The 18,307-nt window shown below is 40.5% G+C and overlaps 1 protein-coding gene across 1 annotated transcript in view; it reads right to left on the bottom strand.

Moving 5' to 3' along the window:
* myripb (myosin VIIA and Rab interacting protein b) overlaps window positions 1–16,466 on the bottom strand; it is a 129,611-nt gene extending 113,145 nt beyond the window's left edge. Inside the window, exons 1-2 of the mRNA XM_066646796.1 lie at window positions 16,181–16,466; window positions 3,447–3,659 (exon numbers count right to left, since the gene is read on the bottom strand). Of these exons, the coding sequence (XP_066502893.1) occupies window positions 3,447–3,556 (110 nt within the window). The 5' untranslated portion in view covers window positions 3,557–3,659; window positions 16,181–16,466. The remainder of the gene's footprint in view (window positions 1–3,446; window positions 3,660–16,180) is intronic.
* Between the last annotated feature and the right edge of the window lie 1,841 nt (window positions 16,467–18,307).

Raw genomic sequence — 18,307 nt, 5'->3', positions numbered from 1 at the left:
TGAGGTCATGGACTCATTATAGCTCTGTGAAAAGCTCAATTGATATAAAACCAATGACAGATGTTATAAAAGTACATTCATCTTATACTGATATACAGTGTACCAAAACATGAAACACTGGGGTGTAAATCTCCACAAAACCATTGACTATGACCAAGGACTATGATTTGATTTATATACGTCTTTAGGAAATGATTCAGTGCATCACATCCTGCCAATCTGCATTGTGATTCATTTTTTACATCCTAAATACAAGTTAGATACATATTAAAATAAATATAAGTTTTAAAGCATTTTGTGTAACATATATTTTTTAATTCAAATTTCAAACCTGCTGCCACTCTCATTTTTGGTAAATCAACATTTCTTTTTATTCAACAAAACAATCTAAAAGTCATTTTAAAAGGGCAAGAGAAAAATTTATTCGTCACTGCATTCTTTATGAATTCCATCAAGAAAAGTGTGCTGCAAATGTATGTGTGATTTTTGGTTTAGACAATTTAAAGATGGTGATTTTGATGGTAGTGATCATGAATGAAGCATATTAATTTTATTATATAATACTATGCAGCAGTCACCATAGAATAAAAAATAAATAAATAAATGGGGGGAAGTTACTACTGTATTTGACACAAAAATGCTTCAAAATTTATTTTACACCAATATATTCAGCTGGAGTGGACACAGACATTCAACACTTCACCCACAGTTTGTATATATCTCCATAGAAAAGCAAGAAATAAACTGAATTCTGAACAGTTCCAAGAGTTGGGCTCACACTGCCCATTACCTAGCATCCACTAGATGTGTGTAAAACTTCCTAGCAATGGCCAAGGTGGAGAGAAAATCCATTCTCTGGAGTGATGTGTCACCATCCAGTACAGTTTGGATGAGCTGGATTGTTGTTGATCTAGAACTAACCATCCAACCTCCCTCAGTGCTCTTGTGGCAGAATGGCATCATCCTCATAGAAAGAATCCAGAGCATTATCGGCATCATTGGGTGCAAAAAGGGAACATACCCTGGTCAAGCCGCTAGTCCTTCAAAGGGTAAAACACTCACCCATTCACTAACACACACACACACCTTTTTGACAATGTCATGCAGATAACCAACTACTAATATGTATTTTTGGACTGTGGGAGGTGAACCAAAACTCATGAAGGAAACCAAACTAGACAAGGGGAGAACACATCACATTGGGGTACAATCTGGGAGCAGTTTGAAGATGAAACCCAGGATCATAAGACCCTGGAGGCTTATAGCTTGTGGCCTTCCTCTAGACGCTCCGGTTTCCTCCCATGGTTCAAAAACACACAGCCGTGTGGTGCAACTGTGTGAGTGAATGTCTGTGAGTGTGCATCTCGCTGATTCCGGGTAGGCTCCGGACCCACCGTGACCCTGAACTGGATAAGCGATTATAGACAATGAATGAACGATTTGTACACTAGGGTGGTTTCGCAGACAGGGATTAAGCCTAATCCAGCCCATGTCCAAAGTTGTAGACAACCCTTATAATGGGCTAATTTAATTGAACTCATACTTTAATTTCTGTAAACATGTGTTTAATTATAAACACACAGCTATAATAATCTCTATAGAAAAGCATCCTATGACAAAGGATGCTCCAGGGCAATTGCACATAAGGCCACCATATTAGATGCCAGGTAACGGCAGTGAAAAACGGCAGTGCTGGGACTCCATCTGACCCAGACCTAATCCTCCAACATCAGTACCTGACCTCATTCAAAATCAGAATACTGCCACAGTAAACAGCATTTATGACATTGTAGATACGGTGAGAAACACATTAGACAGTTTCTAGATTGCAACAGAAGATACATAGCTCCCCACGTTTTCTGTATTATTGCAATGACGGTGTGCACTTGTTTGAGTCACATTGCCCTCTGCACTTCAAGTAGGGTACTGCGAGTTTTTGTAATGACTCTACATTTGTTTCAGCTCTAATGGGCTAAGGTTTCTTATTTTGTTTGGTTGTCCCCCCAATCAGTGCCACAAAACAAGAAACAACAATCACCGCATCCGTAATTTGTTATTGTCAAGAAACTCTTTTTAAAAACATAAAACATAACTCTACAGCTGTATGTACAAAGAGTTGTTAGAGCTCCAAAGTTTAAGTGTTACACCCTTATTTCCAGTTCCACATTTGGCTTCTTCTCCAACTAGACTCAGCGTGATTCCACAACCCAGAAAGAGCAGAAAGCACCGCAATGACTGGTCCCAAATTTAAATTTCCCACCAGGGAAGGCCACTATGTGCTTGGTAGTTATGTCAACAGTTCTGTTTCACCCCCTCACAGTAAGAACAATGTACATGATGCACCATTGCAATAAGCTCTGGTGCTCTACAACAGCAGGAGCCAACCCTCGTTCATCTCCCTGACAGCTCCATGATTAGTTATTCTCAGTGGTGCATGCCAGAATTGTAAAGAGTTGCTGAAAGCATCAAAAAAGACAAGGGACAAGAACACAAAAGAGAAGCACTTGAGGAATACAGTCTAAATGGCAGAAAGAAATACAGAAAAAAATAGAAAGAATAAAAAGAAAAAAAAGTCTTGTGCCATAAAATATATTCTTTCTATTTGTCTTGAATATAGGAGGCACCGTGTTCAATAGAGTAGGACGGAAAGGAGGGATATATAATCACTGGAAAACTGAGACAATAACATATGGTCATAATATCCTGGACAAAAGCTTTTATAAACATGATTTTTTATTGTCATTGTTCAATATCCAACAAATTTTTTCACCCACATCCACCACATCTTTGGCAGTGATACAGAGGTGGTGGGCAGCCTTGCTGAAAGACACTTAGTGTATGCTGAGGTTTTAAAAGAGCACTGTTTCTTTGCTCCCCCTGAAAGATGTGCCCCCTACAGACTGAATTTGGGGATGGAAAGACCACCAGCATTTGAGGACCTAAGCGTATGGGGAGGGCAGTAAGGTTGCAGGGGTTCTGCTAAATAAGGAGGTGGCAGAACATGTAGTGATTTGTATGTGAGCAGGAGGAGTTTAATGCGTTTAATGCGTAACGCGTTAGGTGATTGTTAGCCAGTGTAAACTGATAGAGAACAGGAGTGATGTGATGAGTGATTTTTTGTAGAATGTAAATGCTCTGGCAGCAGAGTTTTGGACATACTGAAATGAGCGGATTGTATTGTTATTTAAGCCACAGAAAAGAGTTGCAATAATGAAGACGAGAAGTAACAAAGCATGAACAAGAATTTCAGCATCATCTCTGTTGAGCATGGGCCTCAAGTCTAGCAATATTTCAGAAGTGGAAGAAGGCATTTTAACCAAATGGGAAAGAGTTGTACCATTTCTGTCAGCTCTTGTCGTAAAAATCTCCACACAATTTAAAGGACAGTTTTCAAAACTGGGGTGTAAAAAATGTAAATGAAGACACACACACACACACACACCAACCTGAGTCGGTCCTCCTCTTTCTTGCGGAGCTTCATGTCCCTTTGCACCACTTTGAGCACATGCTCTGCCTCGCCATCGGTCAGTCCAGACAGATCTAGCTTCCGACCCATCACTTCTAGTCAATGATAACCATCAAACAGGGTCACAAAATGGTCAGTAGGCTTGTTTATCAGGTACAGCAGCTCCAAATTCTGTTTCTAGAGAAGAGGTTCCCTGTAGAGAGAGAAAATACATAAATAAATAAAAATAAAAAATACAAAACCCCAACCACTCCATATTAGTTTTCAATTAAGAACTGCTTTGATCTTGATATTTCATGTCTGTTGTATTTTTTGTATTACTATAATATTGTGGAAATTTGTCAAGATTACACATGAAATTGTATAATTATTTAATATCAGGATTATAGTGGCCAACATGTCACTGTTATTAGTATTAACATAGTATTTTTAAAATGTGCTGAAAAATTCATAAAGTACTGATACACCAACTGAAATCAATTCAGCAAGTTTTAATTTGAACAACACAAATACAATCAGCAGCCATCATTTAAAGAAAGTTTAAACAAAAGTAGACCTACGTGAACAATTATTGTTTGTTTCCTTTGCCTTACGTAAAGCTGTAAAGTTCATCATGGGAGATTAATATAGCAATCAGTAACTTCGTAAACCTCAACTTTGTTGATTTTGTCAAAATATTAATTCACTAATATTAAATCACAGTAATTCACATTGAAACCATAATAATAACAACAACAGCAACTATCAGGAATGTTACTGTAGTTTACTGTGAGACCGTTTCATGTCTAGTCAGGGTTAGTAGACACCACAGGTTTGTATTTGCATGATGCATGTTGGGAATTGTTGTTTGAAAACACTGATGGAAATGGAAAAAAATGTATAGTTTACAATATGGAATGTAATCAGAAGCAAGTGTTTAAACATGTCCACACCTCAATCAAATATTTAATTTCATTTTTATTGACCTCGGCTGATTAATCTTATTCCCACTGAGGCGTACATCAATTACATTATCGGTCAGATTATTAAATATATTCATGGAGAACCAGGCTGCATGTGAACATAACCAGATGGATGTCTACAGGGAAAAACCTTAAAATGGGGTCTTGGTCAGTCGGACGATGAACAAACTCTTCACAGTTTGTTTGTCTTTTCCCAAAGATCTATTCCTGTTTGAAATGTCACTCTAAACTGGCTGCCAGTTTTATCTCCTGCCCACCCCCACCACCTCTTTCTCTGTCCTTCAGCTTTAAAACAGCTTTCATTCAAATGTCAGGCTGAAGCAGGGCTGAATATTATGACAGAATTGGTAACGGGAGATTTTTTTTTATTTTTGACACACTGCCAAAGGAGCTAATATGTGTGTTAAACACAGATTGTTCGTTTGGATAAAGAGCATATGGACCTTACAGAGGCTATCAACAGTGAATCAAATACCAGTTTTTACACCCTTAGGCTTCAGAATGGTTTTTATATTTCAATAGAGGTGCAGGTAACATCTTAGTTTTGCAATATTTGTGTTTGCCTTCATTTTCACACCTGCGACCCTGGCAATGGACTGTCACCTTTTTCAGGGTGTGTTTTTTTTCTTGAGCCCCATCCAGGTAGGCTCTGAACTCTTCGTAATCCTGATCAGGGTGAAGCTAATGGTGGACACACCCAGTCTAAACTAGATGTAGAAGTGACAGGTATTTTCCTCTCACAGAACACACTGTTGGTGCTGACTGAGATTGGTCAGCTAACTCAGTTGAGTGCCCTCAAAAGGTTATGGTTTTACTTACACACTCATTTGCTTAGCACTGCTGTTGTCTGAGGGGGACATTTTATTTCCACACAGCAAGGGCAGCACTTCATGGCACACACTGGATTCATGATTTGCTGATTACAACTCTCTTTCTCATACATGCACATTTTCCCTAGAAGGATGTAAGGAGCTGTGAAATTGGTCAGACTGCTGAAATTAGGCTGGTATCCCACAGCTCACCTCACACAGAAGCATTCACTCAGTGACTCATTCTGAAGAGCTTTAAATCAGCTGTAGATCCTTCACTTGAGGCGTGTACACACACACACACACACACGCACGCACGCACTTCAACCTGTACTTATGCAAACAAGATAAACACACTTAAAAAAAAAATAAATAAATAAATAAATATATTTAAGAGTAATTATCTTTTAATGTGGTTGTGCACAGCTATATGCACTTTTATAAACACACTAAAAGACACACACTCATGTAAAATAAGTAATTTAGCCGTCCTGCTGAGCTTGTGAACAATGGAGCAACGTAAATAATGCAAAGCCAAACACAGCCCCAGAAACACACACAAACTGAGTGTGTTCCTGTTTTATTTCATATTATTTATTTAAATGAAATGTTGCAAATTACTCAGCACTGCGCGATAATGATGTGTGCGTGGCTCCGAGCTCTATCTTGAGTTACTGAACCTCGAAACGCCTGCAGACAAATCCACGGTTCGTCCTGAAGCACCAACTATTCTTTGGCTCCAGCTGAGAACAATTTTTTTCTGGCTTGCAAAACAGTTTGTCGGTGGAAACGCACCAAAATTTAGGTAATGAACTGGAACAGTTCCCTTGTTGGTGGTAAAGCACTATGTGAAACATGGCCGAACTAACAACAGATGGTGTAGTAGTGCCAATTTGTGAGATATAGCAGAACTAACAAAATGAAATAACATTCCTACTCGCACATACTCTTGTTCAACATTAGAAGTCAGTCAGTAAACAAAAATGTCTCTAGGCCGGCCTGGTTTGCAGTCCAGAAAAAAAAAATATTAGGCCCCTCTACTCAATCTTCTTATAGGTTTTAGGGCCCCTGTCAATCACACGCTCTTTGAACTGTCCCACCGATTTCAAATGTGTGATCAAATCCAGTGGAATAGGCAACAGTTAGAAAACGGTTTGTGCTCTTTAGGACCTGTACTGATCTGTTTTACTGTCAATAAGGATCAGGTGAGAACGCTGAGGTTTGCATCGGTGGCTGTTATTTACATTCATCTCAAGGTCATCAGGAAGAAGCTTATAACAGCAGAACCGATGAGTGACCAGAGTAACTCAGCTCATAATGATTTCTACTTGGGGACCTTAGCTTTGCTCCAGTTGATCAAGTTTACACCCAGCTCTGCCTTAAAAAGCTGTGATGGGACATAAGCTGGGTGCTTTTGAACTGTGGGAGGAAACCGGAGCACCCGGAGGAAAGTGGTATTGAGTGGGCTATGGTGTTTTAAAAAGGTACTGAGGTGAATGTGACGCTTTTAATTTGATTCTGAGCAGGAAGTGGATAAATAAAGATGAAATGGGAGTTCATGTTATTAAGGTTCTATCAAACATGATCTGGAAACATTTTGGTCATTACAATCCTTGATTTAAAGAAATAAATTTAATAAGGTATACATTAAACAGAAATGAAGAATCATTTTGAATTATTTGTTGACTATTTTGACCATTTTTATCTGAAAATTTTTGGTTGCCAACATATCGATAAATTCCTTTGATCAGCTGTCAATGTCAGAATGAAAAACTGTCTAGCTTGTTTCCTGTTCTCTCTCTCTCTCTCTCTAGCAGAGTGCTTCAGACTATAACGCTAAAGAGTGGAGGGTGATGGGGACTAATACATGAGAGAAATATGCACCATTATAACGAAGAAGCCAGAGGGAAGCTATTAGTCAGACAGGGCTTTTTATAGGCAGCTGAAGTACTGCAGGGTGGGGGGGGGGGCTTTTCATTCAGCTTGTGGCACAAGGGATTGGGTGGAAGAAGAGGGTGGAGACTGACAGATTGAGTGTGTGTGAAGGGAGGGAGGGAAACGAGAGAGAGAGAGAGTTGATGCTGCCAACTATAAAGAAAGCAAAGGAGAGAGATGTGAAGGAACTATGCTGAATGAGAGGGGGGGTAACGAATGCTAAAGAACGGAAAAGATGGAAAGAAAGAGATGGATGTGTGCAGGGAAAAGAGAGACATTGAAAAAGATGCTAAAGGAGAAAACGGGATGAGAAGATAGAGAGAGAGAGAGAGAGAGAGAGAGAGAGAGAGAGAGAGAGAGAGAGATGACGCTGAACATTAGGCTTGGGGTGATGACTCAGTCAGATGTGCCCTTTAGCTTTACCAATCACATTACACTCCACCTGTTTACAACCATGGTGCCCTTGACTAACACACACACACAGGGATGACTGTGGATGATTAGCCACCACAAAGCATCGTCATTTAAACCCTCCCATAATCTCATCATAACCGTTACTCTCCAGACTAAAGATCAGCATCCAGAGAGTTCTGTTCAGTGGCGGTCCCTCTCCCTCTCCCTCCCTGCAGCAACACTGGTAGTGTGTTAGTGCGTATTGTGCTGGTTAAGTGGATCAGACACATCAGTGGTGCTGGAGGCTTTAAAACCCTGATGGTGGACTGTTTTCAGTCCACCAACTAAAAATAGTGTGCCCTGTGGGCTGCATCTTGTGTCAGCTGATAAAGGACTTGATGATGACCAATCAAGTCTTTGACTTTAAAGCTACTGAGTCCACCGCTGTGTCTGATCCACTCGTAACAATTCAAGACGTATTAACACATCACCAGCACCATGTGACTGTCACTGCAGCCCTGAGAATAATCAACCACCCACATCATACTTGCTCCATGGTGGTCTTATGGGGGTCCTGATGACTGACGAAGGGTAAAAGGGTACTAACAAATTACACAGATCAGATACATATGTTTTACTCTCTGTTTGACATTTCAGTGATAATCAGTCTCTTCTATATCTCCTTCTCTTTCTCTGTCTTAATGGAGGTTAATAAAAAACACTTAAGTCTACACCAGGCAAACAGACAGGAAAGCAAACAAGGCTCCTCCTGCCAGCGCGGTGTGTTCTCAGCGACTCAAGGTTGATGTATTCATGGCGAGAGCTGCTCTGCAGGAAAAAAGGAAAAAAAAAACATCTCCTTTCACTCAGACATACAGAGAATCAGACTGAACCGAGTGGCTGTAAGGATCCACAGCTAATCAAGGACATCAGGTCACGATGCAGCACACACTTTGCTTGCTTTGATGGTAATATCTACCATCTAAGGATTTTGAGTTAACACTTGGGCATGTGATGAGGCTAGATGTATGTGCATTGGAAGGAGAAGTGTAAAATGTGCCATAATGAGCTCCTAGCAAACTGAATGTTAATGTCAGATGCACTAAGTCACTAGATAATCATGCAAATATGGGACATGATCCCATAACTGCACAGTGCTTTTGAGGTACAGATTTCCTTCTGGATGAGAAGCCACTTACAACTTCCTTTCAAATTACTACTAACGCAGCACCACTGGGAAGCTCAAGGTGTTTCGTGGAGAATGGGTTCTATATCTATATCTATAACACAGAATGCCTATAGGGCGCTGTTGGCTGGATATTTCTGGTTTGCGGACTATTCTCAGTCTAACAGTGACACTGAGGGCTTTAAAACTCTAGCAGCACTGCTGTGTCTGATACACTTGTGATACGGGTCATAAAGTATGCAGAAAGCAGGTGGACTACAGCCTGTAAGAACTAAAGAGTGCTCCTTTTTGGTCAGTGAAGCTGATAAAATGGACAAGGAGCATAGATAAATGTATAAATGTATCTATGCTCCCTGTCCATTTTATCAGCTTCACAAGAGCTGTATTCAAGCATTAAATCTGACAATCAAAATTTGCTTCCATTGCTATCTGAACACATTACCATTCCTCAAACGACAAATTCAGCCATGTGCAAAATGATTTATTTATTTACGTCCTGAATGTGTGTGTGTGGTTGAATGTTCTGCTGGCAAGAGTGACTGCCTGATTGCTGAGGTAAATCTGGGCTGTAGTGGAGGAAATACAGCACTGGGCTGAGAAACAGAACCACATTCTTTAGAGTCATGAAGCTTCATCTATCACCTGAGAGAAACTGGAACGGTTCAAGATTTCAAGAACGGTTCCCTTTTAGGAAAAGTAGATAAAGTACTTCTACAAACCACTGGTTTCAGAAGAAATGCTGGATGAACAGCTGTTCACAATGGCACTGGTGTTACCTACACCCATGTTAATAGAAATACTTCTCAGTATTTGCTCAAGGTGTGTGTTACTCACAGTCAAACCTGCTTGTCTACAGTTTAAACAAATATTCCTAGACCAAGAGTCTAGACCCTGCCACTCTCTGCAATAGATCTACCCATAGTAGCACAAATTCCTACCGGCTTCTACTAGATGTAATCTTGTTAAATCACTTTAGTGTGATTTGTGGGCACGTGTATCACAAAGAAAAGCTGGCAGTCCATAATACGGAAGGCCAAAGAGCTCATGTTGTGCATTTGAATTGTATGTGCTTATGTACCTTAACACAGAAAAAAAAATTTATACTGGGATAGGCCATATGCATTAGGATTACACATTTAAGAGTTGAATATTTAAATGAATCATTTGTTTAATAGGGAATAAAGTTCAATTTCTCTAGGCCTATTTGTTCACTGGCAAACTGGCTAGAACACTATAGTCAAACGTATATGGATACTCATCCTCATCATTGAGTTTACATGTTATAGACAAATGCAATGTGTTAAAGCAACAAACAACCAGCAATAATTCTCAGCACAATGAGTCACACTGAAAAGCTGTCACAGGAGGCCAGCTGTGCCACAAGTGAGTTCATGACATTTCTGCCCTGCTAGAACTGTTCCAGTCAACTGTAAATATTCTTACTGTGAAACAGAAGTGTAAATGTGCAGCAACAACTCAGTAATAAAGTGGTAGATCAATATAAAAAAAATAAAAAATCTGAGGCTATGTGCACATGACAAAAACAGCAACACGAGTTTCATCAAATGTGTTTCCATGGCTGAGCAGCTTCACAAGACAATTATGTGCAATGCCAGACGTCAGCTGGGGTGGTGTAATCATACAGTCAGTGCACTCTAGGACAGAGGCAGTGCATTCACTGAAACAATGAAATGTGATTCCCGTCTGATAGATTGGGCAGATGTCAAGGAAACTCTACCTACCAGAATACATAGGGCCTACACAAAATTTGGTCAAGGAGTGATAATTGTCTGAGGTGATTTTTCAGGGTCTGAGCTAGGCTGTAAAATAGTTTTAAACATTTTACAGCAAACATTCAAGGCTCTGTCCTCTTCCTGCTTGACGGGGCCCCTGTGCACAAAGCAAGATACATAAAGTCATGGATGGACAATTTAGTGTAAAGGAATTCCAGGTGAATGCACTGAGCCTTTACCATCACCCCACAGAAAAGCTTAAGGATGAGTTGGAAAATTGAATGCTTCCAAATTTGTGTATGTTTTTAGAACCTCATATCAAGTCTAATGTGAAAGGCGTTTTAATATGTGCAACACAACAACACAATACTTACACAAACAACCTTTGAAGTTAGCTATTCACAAAAGTGTGACATCAACCATTTTTTAGTCACTATATTTTGGCCCATATTTCACCAGCTCATACAGACTTTAATCAGTTTTAAGCAAGCCCCAGTTTCCAAAAGTCAAATATATTCAGAGAAAATGACAACTATACAGAAGCAAATATGTACTTTATAGGATCTATCTATTCAATGCTGCGTTCCATTTACCTCATTAATAGGATGTCGGAGCTGGGATGATGTCAGGCCTGAGCTGACCTCATTCCATTTAAATATTCAGAAAACCCTATGCCCCTGGTTATCATTGTTAGCTTGTTCTATCTTAGCATTTTTAGCGATACGAGTTGATAACTACATATTATGCAACCAAACACCATGGACAAACAACCGCATACAGCAGTTGAACAGTAATATATGTATGACAGATTTACTGAGGTAGAAATAGAAGCATTAATAAAATATGATTTGACTGCTTGTACACACTGTTGGTGTGCAGGCAGCCATCTTGGATTCTGAACTCAGGATTGGTGAGGCTCTCCTGAATTTCCAGGTAATAAATCAGGCGTGTGGGGCATTCCATAAGATAGCACAGGCACCTCTTAGTTGATGTGACATATCTGGGCAGTTTGCATTCTTTGGCATGTTAAGCTGCTCGGAATTGCTGCATTAGCAGTAGTTTAAAAAGAAGTCGTGGGTTGGCTTTGTGCATTGGAAGAAGCATGGGGAGACTCAGCGATAGGTGGAATTGAGGATAACTGGGGAACATACCTTAAGATAAAAAAAATAAGTGCGTAAAATAATTCCTCTATTCACTGAATGCTGTTTTCATTGAAATGCTCCTTTAATATTCAGCAGCAGTCAAGTATCCTCAGAACCAGACACATTCTCTGAGGCATTCGATCTGTGTGCATGCTTAGGAATATTCATGGGCCAGACTGGATCTCTGACGAAGGTGGCTGATCTCACCTTTTGTACCATTTCACTAAACTGCTCATATTGTGTCACAGTATCACACTATTGCACAGAAACTTTAAGCCGGTGTCTATTCCAAAGTTAAGTCTAGCTTAACTGCACTGACTGCATACTTTACAACAACATAATTAGCAACTGACCAGTTAGGTGCTATGGACTTCAAAAAGAGGGTTATGTGGCTAAATAGTTTAAAAAGTTTTATAATGTAAATACAGAGTTTGTCTCAGGCCATTGCTGCAGTAAAAGCTCCTGCTCTTCTGGGAAGGCTTAACACTAGATGCTGGAACATTTCTTTCAGGGTCTGAAGGGAATTAAATTAGTTTTGGATCACAAAAGCCACTCCAGCTCATCCGAAATGTACTGGGTGGTGTTCTACCACTCCAGAGAATTCAATTCCACTATTCCACAGCCCAGTTCTGGTGGTTTTATATCTCTCTAAAAATAAACCAGAATGTAAAATAGAAAAGGAATGTAAAATAGAAGCATTTTCACTAGCAGTTTTAAACATTTTATCTGTTGTACAGATGAAGAAAGAAGTTTCCCATGTGTGAAAACTTAGCATCCAACAAAGCTATTTTTCTTGTGATGAGAAGGTTTATCACCAGAACAAATAAGTGCCCTTGAAAATAAAATATAAACAAAGTGCACAAATCGTTGACAATTTAGAAATATAAAAAGGTAGCCATCTAGATGAGATGTATGCACTATTTATAGACTTGATACAGTGCTTACAGGTAAAAGAAGTGTTGCAATAAACTACAACATATTGAAGGTGGTCATGTAACCAAACAAATGCCACACACTGGGTGTAGTATATAAAAGCAGTTGATTCTCTAATCAAAGTGGGTTCAGCTGCATTGCCTGGAGGCTTGAAAACACTGTTCCTGACCTTACCTTGCTTAGAATAAGTGTGTGTGTGTGTGGGGGGGGGCTTTCATGTCCTCAGATTCACACATTGGTAGTCTGCCATTAAGGCAGTGAGTGATACGATATCATTATCACAATAAACAATGATATGATTGACTGCAACAGGTCTAGAAAAGACTAAGTTTTACAATCATGATGCCATTGCCACTGGCGTCAGATAAAATAAAACTGCCCTTGTTACCAGTGTGGAGGGGATGGGTTATTATCCTCCATCACACAGGTGGCAAATGCAGACATCTATTAGATGACAGAATTAGCATTCTCCTTCAAGCATGAGAGAAAAAAAGATTGGCAATGAAAATGTTAAACTCTTTCATTTGGGGAAAAATGTTTATATATAATGTACATCACATTTATCATTTATTAGCCACCCTGTCACTTTAAAACAGCTGCACACAGTATACCATGTAAACATCCTAGGACAATATGCCAAGACAGTAGAATTGCTTTATCCATCTCATCTTTCAATCTATTTTAGTATTTCCACAGTAGACTCAGGATGCCAACTATCACTTCTTTTCAAACTGCTGCTACCACCACCATAACACATCTCAACAAGCTTGGAGGAGAATGCCAACTGTCCAGATCTGTTATGACAGTCAACAGCTGCACTGGCCAGCATTGTGCCTGTAATGGGAGAAAGGTAGGACATCCCACGCAGACAGAGCTTTTGAGGCACACCTGCTGTCTCCTGATGATAGGGCCAAGACTCCGTTGAGCCACTGGAAACAGTCGAGTTAAATATTGTAAAAATAAAAGTGCTGAAGACTAAGGCATGTCCAGAAATCTGTAAACTCTAATTAGTGATTAGTGATTCATAAGATGCCACTGTGCAGTGTCAAGTGTTGGCCAGAGGTATTTAATGCCCCCTGACATAGGAGCAGTTGAACTCTGGAGAGAGCCACAACACAAAGTGGCTCTGGTGATCTAGAACTGAAAGTTCAACATCCGTACCTCACCTCACTGATATTTATCATCAAATGCTTACGGCAAAAATCTTCTAATATCTAGTTTAAAGCATTCCCACAAGAATAGAGGCTGCTGTGGAAAAAAGGCAACTAAATTCTGATAAATTGACTTCATTTCAGAAGATACATTGGAATTTGGCCACATAGTGTATAACTGCTGTGTGATTTTCATATGGCCAGTGGTAGAACAAGTTTCCAGCCTAGTCTGAGAGTAACAAGAAGTTACAACACCTACTGCAAATCTGTGAGATAAGGGGTACAGCTCTCTGTGGAGTATCTGCATCTCCACTGTGTCATTTGTCTTACTTGAACAATGCAATTGGAAAAGCGACAAAGGTTTGCTGTTGTCTTCTGGGGCTCCTCCTGCAATAAGTCAGAGTGGCCTCTATTGCAGCTCGCCACACTGTGGTTTCAGCATCCTGACCTTTATTTCCAGCATGGACACTAGCACAGTCCACCCTACCACAAGGTTACAAGACCACAGTCTACTCTGTGAACGAGATTATAAATAAATCAATGTTCCTAGGAAAATGAAAGGCTACTTTATTAGACACCCCCAGTTGTGATAGGTAGAGCGGGATTCGCGTCTCAGCTTGGGCAGGAACATCATACATTACCAACACAAGTCCTTGGGCCAGACTCCTAATAGTGCATTTGTATCATCGCTGTCCAGTGAAAAATATGTATTTTCATTTTTGTCTAATTTAAATTTACTACATTGTTTGAACACTGACATTTTATAATGAATAGACCAATAGAATTGCTACAGAATCATTCATCATCTGCAACCGCTTATCCAGTTCTTTGGACAATGACATGCTTCAGACATGATTTAAAACTTTATTGGTTATGAAACTGCTGATGAAAATTGAAATGTTCATGGTTAGAGACCGTAGCCCAGCTGTAAATGCAAAATTGTAGCCATGCTATAAACCCTCATAGGGGGTCAGTTGCTGGCCTCAGAGCTCAGGTTAGGTTTTTGTGGTGAAGTACTAAGAATCAAGCAGTGATAGGTGAGATTATCTCAACACCCATCACGACCCAAGATGAATGGAGTAATTGCTCAGGCCTGATGTTGATATAAACTCTCGTCACATGTCATTAAGATTTGTGTGACCTGTTCACAAAAGAAAATACATATACAAAATTGGCAACAGGTGAATGTTCACTGTGACACCAGCTGACCCCATAGTATGGTTTGCCTCTATGGTAGTTATTCCAAAATCAGAACTATTTTGGTAATCTGAAGAACTGTGAGAAGTTCCAATCCTTTAGTGGATTCAAATCCACTAAACGTTCTTTGTCTTGACACAGTTCTGTCCACTCTCAAACTGTGGTGGTCACTTTCACTGAGGTGGTACCCTCAAGGGTATTTCTTAGTATGTACCATATTTTATTGTAATAGGAAATTAACAGTCTCTTTTTAACAGCCCCCCAACCCCATATAAAATAGCCTACATATTGATTTACATGTTTTTCACTATTCATTTTGCCATTATATATATACTTTTTAAAAAAAAAACACCCAGCAGTCTTATTTATTTAGAACAATTAGTGCATTCCTATTCTGTAAATGCTTCATCCTATCCAGGGTCACAGCGGGTGAACCTAACCAGAATCGTTTGGCGGTAGACAGGAACTCACCCTGCATAGGGCACCTGTCCATCAGTCATCACACACTCACCCAGTCACTCAGAGTCTCACACCTGTGGAGAATTTAACACAGCCAGTGCTACTACCAAAGGAGAAAACCAAATCACCAGGAGGAAACCCACACAGACAAAGTGAGAACACCAAACTCCACACTGACAATAACTCCATGGAGGGTTCAAACCCAGGACCCTGGAGATGTGCATCTGCAACACTTCCTGCATTGTCACTGTGGTGGCCTTCTAATGATTGTTTATTTAGTTTCCCCCCGAAAAAACAAAGATTAATGGCTCGTGTTGTACTTTGTGTGCGTTTGTAAATTCCCCTTTCTTTTCCCCCATTGAGTAATTCCCCCATAATGCACCAGCATGAAAGAGCCAGCACACAAGTCTTACTTATTCATAAATAATGGGACCCACTGTTTTACCCTAAATAAATTCAGCCCACATTCACATAAGCAAAACCCCCCGAGCCCCTCCTCATAACCTCCGACTAAAGCAGCGTGAGGGTGAAGAGTGTTGCTGGATGTGACACCTTCAGCCTGAAGGCTGCTCATTAACGCCGTGTCCTCGCGGCATGGGCTAACGTGGCAGCATCTTTAAGACCACGCGCCGCGTCCTCGTTCTCCCGCCTCACCTTCACCCGCAGCTATAGCAGCTGCATCTGCGCCAAAACAACACCGCGCGCTGACCACCCCACGTCAAAGCCGTCATAACCTGTTCACTCAGCAACTTCTGCCCCCCTCCATTCATTCACAGCCTCCGCCGTCAAGCGCACCTATTCCACGGTAACTTACGCCAAACACGCCGCCGCTGGAGACTCCGTCCTCGGTCACAAGCAGCGCGAGGGTCTCGATCTGCAGCTCCGTAACTTCCCCCGTATTGCTCGCGCTGTTGTTTGTGTGTGTGCGTGTGTGTGTGAAAGAGAGATTTTCCCACGCCGCCGCAGCAATTCAGCATCAGAGTCACAGTCACGCGCTTTGACTTACGGGGGACACTTTGCTAGCGAACGAGAGCTCATTTATCCCGGATTATTTGTTCGTTTATTTATTTATTTATCCGCTAATAATCTGCTCAGCAGTTCAGTTTGTGGCTCGTGCTGGACGATTTTAATCCACCTTTTTTTCCCCTCGACCTCTCCCCCTCTTTTTATTTTTAACGCGTTGACATCCAGCCACCGGCTCCGCCCACTTCAACCACCTGAGCGCCCCGCCCCGTGCAGCCAATCAGAGAACGCGGCCAATCACAGAGCGCCTCCTCTGGTCCTTTTCGAAGTCGCCGCGGCAACGCGCCTGAAGAGAGGTGATTCAGACCTTGAGTCAGTTCTAATAAACCGACTCTTTCGATAAGATTAATCAGTTCTGAACACAAGTTTACATTTACATTTAAGGAATTAAGAAGCTCTGATCCAGGGCGACTTTGAGTGGCCCATCGCATTCTTAGATGCTGCCAAATACAAAAGTCATGGATACGTGTATACAAAGTGCACACAAACTACACTTTGCCTGAATGTCAATTCAAGTAACAGTACAAAGCCTTTAGTAACTGTATTTTGTATGTGAGAGAGATTGATTTTCAATCTGTGTTTGAAGACAGTGACTCTGCCATTTGGAAACTTATGAGACGTTTGTTCTACCACTTATTTGCCCAAACATGAAGAAAAAGGTCTGAAAACTTGTACTCCATGCATACTGAAAAACGAGAGGTCAAGCCAAGCTTTACTTAAAACTCAAAGATCTCTTGCTTTGGTCTTGACTATTGCCATCAAGTACAGAGCGGAGGTTCATGTTAAAATTTAGCTGGGCCCGTGTCAGGAAGCAAAATAAATGAATACAGCTCTAATTTATTCTCATATCCTCACTGCATTATACAAACGCATTTGATTCAGAAACTCAGTTTTATTCAGAGGAGACACCTTTTGAAAGCAAAATACACCATTTTTTCTTAATTTGTACATAAATCTAATTGTAAACAAATTAATTCAGAGTGGTTTGTTATGAAGTTTCTAGAGAAACTTTTTTTTTTCTTGGGCGTTTGTTTAGTTAAGGTCTTGTTTTATGGGGTTTAATGTTGTACACCTTTATCAGGGCTGAGATGTGTCCAGAGTCTGCCTGGAATACCTGGGCGCGTTGCTGGAACATCTCAAACAGGGCACCTGTCCATAGCTGGGGTAACGGTGGACAGTATCACAAAGCCAGTCCACCTACTGACATATGTTTTTAGACTGTGGGAATAAATCGAAGAACCCAGAGGAAAGCCATACAACTTCCACAGCGACAACTTTGAGATAATATTGGTAAATTTCTTAGATATTATGTAATGCTGGTGTTTCCCTGTTGGCGACTCATGCATGACATTTAACTTGGGTTGTGGAGTTTAATCGTCTTAACGGGATGAAAGGAGCTTTATGGGCTGTTGACTGTTGTTTCTGTGAGGGACTTTAGCATCAAGAATTGTCCCATTATTAATTGGTCAGAGAAAGTTATGCAGCTCAGACAGGTGAATAAACATCATGTGGGGTTTGAGTGTAAACAGTGAACACCCATGTGACAAAATAAATACAGAAATAACTGGCTGAACTCATTAAAATATTACAAATGTTTGAGGATTGGATTGATGTAAAATACTGATTTTTTTCCTACAATCTACAGTTTTTGTTTTGCTGAATTCCTTGCTGGTTAAAGCTGGTTTATGCTGGTCTGTTATTTGCTCGGCTAATCACCTAGCACAGTCTGGCTATTTGAACACACCAGCTTCCAAACTACAATGCCCCCAGAAAAGGGTTTTGTTCAGTTTAATGTTAGGTTGGACAGAGATTTTCTCAAAGGGCAGTTTGTAGTGACAGACCAGAGCAGAATAACAGAAACAGTCTGGATGTGTGAGAGATAGCACGTTACATAACAGCTGGCTAGTTTGGGGACTAA

This window comes from Hoplias malabaricus, chromosome 1 (genome assembly GCF_029633855.1).
Source record: "Hoplias malabaricus isolate fHopMal1 chromosome 1, fHopMal1.hap1, whole genome shotgun sequence".
Classification (NCBI taxonomy): Eukaryota; Metazoa; Chordata; class Actinopteri; order Characiformes; family Erythrinidae; genus Hoplias; species Hoplias malabaricus.
The sequence above is the reverse complement of the archived record's forward strand: the minus strand, read 5'-3'. Positions and strand labels throughout refer to the sequence as shown.